The sequence below is a fragment of the Halichoerus grypus genome, chromosome 6 (assembly GCF_964656455.1).
Source record: "Halichoerus grypus chromosome 6, mHalGry1.hap1.1, whole genome shotgun sequence".
Classification (NCBI taxonomy): Eukaryota; Metazoa; Chordata; class Mammalia; order Carnivora; family Phocidae; genus Halichoerus; species Halichoerus grypus.
This window is the reverse complement of record NC_135717.1, coordinates 136,530,572-136,538,286: the sequence shown is the minus strand read 5'-3', so window position 1 is coordinate 136,538,286 and position 7,715 is coordinate 136,530,572. Positions and strand designations below refer to the sequence as shown.

Genomic DNA, 7,715 nt, shown 5'->3' with positions numbered 1-7,715 from the left:
TTGAATCATTTGTCTTTTGAGAACAAGGATATTAGCCTGAAAAAGTGGTAAAAATGTATATATTAAGGTACCTTGAGTTCCACTTAAATAGAAGTAGCTTTCACGGTGGACTTAGTGACAGGCCTGGATTATATTTATTTTACCACCTAGTTTATTTTTCACTGGATCTTGCAGAAAGCTAAATTTGTAGGACTAGATGGAGAAATAAAGTTGGGCAAAGTTCCTCTACTTTGATAAAACTCCCATTCAGGAGAAAGTGACTAGGGTTCAACAGCAATTCAACATTTATTTTACTATGTCAATACCTGAAAAACATGTACAATCTTAAAAGATGAACATACAGAGTCTAAATAAGGTCATTTTTTAAAATTTTATTAGTACTGTTTACCAATGGGGAGATGCAGTTTATTTACACCAGCAGCCATAGGGCAAGGGGAATACACAGTTAGTTAGCAATCTGTATAGGATGGACTACTTATGCAAAAATAATAATCTCCAAAACAAAGAACAGTGGTGAGCTTCACTACACTTCCCCAATGATCCCAGCATGCGATAATGCCAGGCAATGGCCCCTGGACATGCGGTGGTGGGAACTAATGTATGGAAGAAAAAGCCACAAACCACAAAAATTTGTAAAGAGTCCCTTCCCCCCATACACACACACACACTCAAGATACATAATAGAATTACAGGGTGATCAATATACTTAATTGAGGAAGGAAGGAAGGATAGGAATTCTGCTGTTAGAGGGAAGATAGGTAGGGAAAGGGAGAGTTCCTAACCACTGTCAACTATATGGTAGGGAGAATTCACTCCCCAGAAAAGAAAGGAGTTAGTTTGTCCCCTCAGGGCACCTGTTGGAGCTAGCCCACCTCATACCCATCCAGGACAGGCCTAGGGCTATTGCCCTAATAATGGGAGGGCAAAAAAACAAAAACAATAACCAAGAGGGAGGTAATATGAACCAACAGTTATTCAAAATTACTTTCCACTTCTTCCTCCTGTAACCAAGCGAATGACCAGAAAGGAAACAATAATGTCATAATCAGAGCTCCCTCTCTGAAGAAGAGTGGACCATGACCTTACCTTCAACCTGTTTCCCAGACATTAGCTGGAAGTAGGCCAGAGTTTCACTTAGACCCTCCTTTCCCTCTGCATCCCCTTAGAAGGAGATGTCTATAAAGTCAAGGGCAGATAACCCAATATTGTTTTAGCTCTTCCCAAGCTTTAACTTTCTAAAAACCACAATTCTTGAAGACCAATCTGTAACTATACCTCAACACTGACCAGGACAATTCTAGGGGGAGAATGCAGTAATAGACAGTCCTGAGGCCCTATCACTATGGTTCACTTAATGTCTATATGTAACAAAAATCAGCCCATACAGTCCAAACAGTTCCTTCTGGGATAAGGAAGGATACATGCACAGCAAGGGTTAGAGAAAATAGATCAGGACCCACTCCATCCCTGTGTGTGTCAGTCAGCCTTTACTGGTCTTCTGCTTAGGTCCTAAGAGGCAGTATCCAAATGGAGGTGGGAAGATGTAACTCCTTATGAAGTAGGACACAGCAGGAAGGCATCTAGCAAGGCAGTCCTATAGGAAAATGCTTAGGCATGACACTGCCTTTCATACACAAAAAATTACGTTCTCTCCCCATCTTAATCCCAACAGAGGAACCCACCAGAAAGATTCTTCTCTGGATCTCCTAAAAGAAAAAGGAAAAAAAAAAACAAAAACCCAAGAAAAAAAAAACTTAAAAGAAGCCAAGGAAAGCGAAACTGGGCAGGCTTAAGAAGCAGGAGCATCAAGAGAGATGAATTGAAACTGGTCAGTGTGAAAGCAGGGTAGCAGGCAGCACCTGGGGTCGTGAGCTGCACCAGATAGGCAGTGGAGCAGGGGACAGTAGGAACATGGGGCCAAGCCAGACAGATGAGGCTGGGCCCCTTACTGGGGCACAGAATGAGGTAAGAAAACATTTCAAATAAAGCAGCACCGTTCCCGCTCACTTTGGGGTTCTCACCCCTCTACACTTCATAAACCCTCGATCAGGGAGTAAAGTGGAGGGTAGTTTTGATATGTGGCTCACATTTCCCATCCTTGCCTATCCCATTCCCTGACTCCTGACAACAAAAAGACAGCTCTTGTTGTCAAGAATGTCCAAAAGGGACTGAATGGAAGGGGCTGCCCCTCCTGAGGGGCAGAGGTGGTGACAGTCTAGATATTCACTAGAACAGAGCTTTGACTGCCCAACCCAAGAACAGGGGCATTCAATAGGATACTGTAGTCAGATGAGAGACGACCCAGTCTTGCTCCTTGGCTCCTAGTACTAACCCATTAACATAGAGGGCAGCTGGAAGAGGTCCCCTCTGGGCTCAGCTTTCAAATCACAGTCTCCTGCACAGCCATTATGCTCTTCTATAATTCAGGCCTAACCCTGGCATAGGAGGCAGGTAGTGACCTGACATAATGACCAAGTCAGACACATGACTGGCTAGGTAACTAGTAACTCAGAGTAAGAAAATGACTGCCCCACCAAACTGTTGTTCACAGCATAATATATCCAGATATGAATCTTGCAGTTTAAGAGATCGTGCATAGTTGCAGAGGCCCCTGCTACCTCCTTAAGGGATCATAACTAAATCCTCAGCCTGCCTGGATAACCAAGTTGTCCATTTAATAAGCCTATGCCACCGGGTGGGGTGCAAGACAAAGGGCTCTGTTCAGCAAAAGGTTAGCCCTTGTCCCCAAGTCCGTTCAAGTCACTGCAATGCTGGACCTTTGGGAAACTGGTAGCTTTGACCTTTTCTTCTTGTTGGAGCCAAGATCACAGAGCTTCCCCTACCAGATTCAGTTGTAATTCTTTTTCTTGGTTTTCCCAAATTGGAACTGTTAATATCCAGATCTCATACCTGACTTTCATTTGTCTTGGAGAAATCCAAATCAGAGGCTCAGAGATCAGAAGAGCAGTCCCATTGAGGCCCAACGATTAAGGCCTGACCATCAGCTATGTCCAAACTGTCAGTTATCCAGAAAGCCCTTGACATCAGGCAGACAGAAAGGCTGAGGAACCAAAGGATTTATACGCCGGGCACACAGCTGCTCACCTGTGCACTGGGGACAGTACAGGGATCTTGTGCACTTCCTGGTGTAGAGATCAACCTGCATGGTACGGTGCACAGGATGCACAGCTCCTCCTGCCCAGGGTTTCAAAGCTGATTCCAGGTAATATGCTTATAAAAGGATCCGAATTCCTAAATTCTCCACTTTGGGTTTTTAAAGGCTAGGATGTTCAATGAGAATTGGGACTTCGTCTGATTTTTTTTTCTTTCTTTTTTTTTTTTTTTTTCTTTTTTTACTTAGATACCTAACTTCTCCAAACCACAGGACCGGTCTATGTTATTGTCCTGGTCACTCTCTGACTCTCTCATGTTGCAGCTACTGGAATTCTGGGGGTGAGCGTTGCAGCTGCTGATCAGGCCCATTCCCAGATTCTCCAGGAAGGGAGCAAAGCGGGAGGCGGCATGCTCCTTTATCTTCCACTGGCTGAATGCCAAAATCCTTCACGCTACCAGTTTCTGCGAACTCCAGGTAGAAGTAGCCACACTTGACTGCCCGGTGCACCTCAAAGCAGAAGCCCAAACAAGAATCCTCTATTAGGTCTACGTATATCTCCTGAGCGATGGCCTCTAGCTTGTTAGTATCCAGGTTAGCCAACGAAATTTCCTCCATTTTAATTTGTAAACGACTGTGGAGAGGGCGCTCGTATTACTCACAGCAGCACCGGCAGCAACACGACGGGCTCCTCGGGCCGCGCCTAGGCCTAGAAGCCTGTCAGGGCCGCGTCCTCAGGCGGCGGGGGCGGCGGCGTCCGCGGTGCACAGGCAGAAGAGCAGCAGCAGCCAGCGGCGACTGCTCCGGAACCCCAAGTCCTTCAGCTTCTCCTGGCGTCTCCCGGGGTCTGGGACTTTGAGCTCGGGCTGGCCCGGGACTCGCCGCCGAACGGTCTCCGCGCCTCAGCCAGCACCCCCGGCCTCTTCCGCTCCCAGGTCCGGGCTCAGCCCCGCCTCCCGACTTCCGCTCCTCAGCCCGCCTGCGCACTGGCGCCGCGCAGACTCCCGGTGCTTCTCCCTCCGCGCAGCTTCCTGGGAATCCTCGCAATTTATGAATATGGTTGGGATGAACTAAACGGAGCTGACTTTCATTATCTCTAACGTAAAAGAACTGCAAAGATGCTATTTTATCTTGTTTTCTTTGTAGGTTTAAACATTCACTAATGAATTCAGCACACATGCTTAGTTGACTCCCTCAGGAAAATGACGAATAATGCCGTGCACATTTGTGGTATGATCCAAAATACGATTTTAGGAACGGTTCCCCGGATACGTTTGAAAATTTGACTTATATAATTGACTTGTAATCATTTATACTACTGCCGCACTTGTCATTTAAATCCACTAGATGGTGCAAGGAAACAAATTACAATATAGTTTATCTTTCAGTCTTTAAGATTTTTTTTTTTTAATGAAGAACTAGACACTGAAGACATAATTCACATATATTGATCCCATGAACCTAAGGCGTTTATCTCATTTATAAGTCCGTTAAGTCCGTGTGATCATAAGTAGATCATCATTTACATCTCTAAAATAATGCAAAGAGAAATTTATACGTACATTCTCTGTTAAAGAGGGAAGAAATGTGAAATATGTTAAATACACTGGGAAATAAAGGAAGCTTTTCCTAAAATTATGCAGCATGAGTGTGAGACTAGATCCTGTCTACCTGAGTTTAAATCCTAGATCCAACATTTAGCAGTTCCGTATTTCTTTTCCTGAATAAAGCTAGTCTCTATTTCATGGTTAAGATTAAATAATTTTGTAAAATATCCTCATGTGACAGCGCCTTACATGTAAGCAAGCATTCAGTAAATGTCAGCTATTTTAATCATATTAGTTTTGGACCAGAATATATTCTAATAAAAACACTATAGTATTTCCTTCACTTTTCGCTAGTTTTTTGGTCCCTGCCACCACCGCTGAAATAGAGTAGCCTCTTGTTTTTTTATAATTTATCAAAAAATAGCTGTAACTAAAGAAAGAAAAATGTAAAAAATATGTTATCTCTCTGATTCTATAATTTCTTTTCCAGATTAAAGGACAATATAGACATACATTTTTCCAGGCAGATACAAATAAGTATTTTCTAGTGTTATGATTATCAGAACACTCTTAAATAGTTTTATAATTCATTCTTATTATCTCCCTTCATATTTTTATGAGTAGAGGGTTAAGTACAAGTTAAACTTATTTGGTGAATGAGTAATTAACCAGTAGTTGTACCCATCCAAATTTTCTTTTCTTTTTTTTTTTTTAAAGATCTTATTTATTTGAGAGAGAGAGTGTGCGAGAGAGAGAGCATGAGCGGTGGGGAGGGGTAGAAGGAGAAGGAGAAGCAGACTCCCCACTGAGCAGGGAGCCTGAGATGTGGGACTTGATCCCAGGACCCTGTGATCATAAACTGAGTGGAAGACAGACTGAGCCACCCAGAGGCCCTCCTATCCAAACGTTCTGATTATGTATTTTATCATCTTAAAAATCACAAATTGGCAGATATAAAGGATTTTGAAAGCCTGGCTATTTAAGATTCATAATGATAAATTTTTTTATATATAAGGCAGATTTTTTTTCCACTAGAGCCTTTGTATAATTTATATGTTCTCCATTCAAAAATTGGTATCATATTTTGACATAAATTGGAATCTGCATATAGCCATATGCTAAGCCATAAAATACAATGATTAAGTGCACAAGCTCTTGAGTCGGTCTGCCTCCTACCAGTTACTATCTGTGTGAACTTGCCCTATCTACTTAACTTTTGTAAATCTGTTTTCTTATTGCAGTGACAGTTCTCATCACATAGGTTTGTTGTGAGATTTAAACATGACAATGAATATAAAAGTCTTCACAAAGTATCTAACAAATAGTATATAATATTGTATACATGCTATTGTGGTATGTTTGGTTAGGGAAGAAAATACAGATGTAAATAGAATTGCTTCCACTCACTCCTTCTCTCTCACATCTTCTGCAAATCTAATTTAAAGCAATGCTTTGGGGCGCCTGGGTGGCTCAGTCGTTAAGCGTCTGCCTTCCGTTCAGGTCAGGATCCCAGAGTCCTGGGATCGAGCCCCGCATCGCATCGGGCTCCCTGCTCTGCAGGAAGCCTGCTTCTCCCTCTCCACTCCCCCTGCTTGTGTTCCTGCAACTTTGCAAAGTTCCTCAACTGGGTGACTGAGGGTTTTCTTATTACAGAACAATCTGCTCTACTACCCAGGGCATCTTGAAGCACCTTTAGGGTTAGGAAAATTATTCATCTACCGAATATCAGCTGGATGTTGTAATCTCGCTGTATCTCTCTCTGTCAAATAAATAAAATCTTTAAAAGAAAAATAAAATACAGCAATGCTTCTCAAACCTTAATGTGCATATAAAACATTCAGAGATTCTTTTAAAATGCAGATTATGGTTCTGTAGGTCTCAAGTAGGGCCTGGGTTTCTGCATTTCTAACATACTTTGATGCTGCTGGTTCACGGACCACTTTGAGTAGCAAGGAATTAAAAGCGCTCTATAGTAGACAAGTTTTTTCATGGTGATTGGCTCCCAAATAATTTGTTCTGGTGAAATTATCATGAGAACCTTTGCATATTTGATTTTAACAGAAGAGAATAAGAGATTGTTTCTTAGCCCCTTAAATCCTCTTTATATTGTGAGAGTTGGAACTGAAATCCTCAATTGATTTAATGAAGAAGGGTCATCAATAAAATTTACTTCAAGATATATACAAACAGATCATCATATTAATTGAAATTCAAATAATCAGGACCATAGCTAGGTTTAGAGTTCCTGTCAATATTTTATCATATTTATTCTTAGAATAGGAACACTATCATGTCGTTGAAAATTTGCTTTGATGTTCATCATCACCTTGTTATCTCTCTTCTACTTATTTCATTTAACTAGATTGCCTTACTTCTTATTGAAATGTACTGAAAGTCTTTATGTTAAATCAATGCCATGCCACAAAAAGAAGTTAGAAGGAACTCCTTAGCTCTATTGCAATTAATAAGGTTGAAGATATTTAAGCCTTTGGTATAAAAATGAAATAAAATAAAATAGATACTCTCAGTTAAACTATCTTTTCAATACAAAGCAAGTAATGGGGATTCATAAATAAGTGATCTTCAAAGAATATGTACATCATATAAGCTTAAAATATTTAGTGTACAAATTAAGGTAAATATAAGGAATTTATTGTGAAATTTTGTCTTTGATTATTTTCTTCCCATTCAATTATAATATATATAATATGCATATATAATATATGCATCATAAATAAGTGATCTTCAAAGAATATGTACATCATATAAGCTTAAAATATTTAGTGTACAAATTAAGGTAAATATAAGGAATTTATTGTGAAATTTTGTCTTTGATTATTTTCTTCCCATTCAATTATAATATATGCATTCAATTATAATATATGATCCGCTCTTTCAAAGAGGAATATGTTTTAAATTGTTATCTAATGGTTTTTACTAAAGACTGAAAATCCATAAAACAACTGTTTTTTTTTTAACAGTTACACATTTTTTGTGTTCACATAAAATGGAAAAGTGAGATAGCGGAGTGCATCAGGGATAAACCTGGGAGCCAA

General features: G+C 40.5%; 1 protein-coding gene across 1 annotated transcript; it reads right to left on the bottom strand.

Moving 5' to 3' along the window:
* Positions 1-351: 351 nt before the first annotated feature.
* On the bottom strand, positions 352-4,087 carry ATXN7L3B (ataxin 7 like 3B). Its single transcript, XM_036096914.2, has one exon. The coding sequence runs from the start codon at positions 3,728-3,730 to the stop codon at positions 3,437-3,439; it is 294 nt and encodes a 97-aa protein (XP_035952807.1). The 5' UTR covers positions 3,731-4,087; the 3' UTR covers positions 352-3,436.
* Between the last annotated feature and the right edge of the window lie 3,628 nt (positions 4,088-7,715).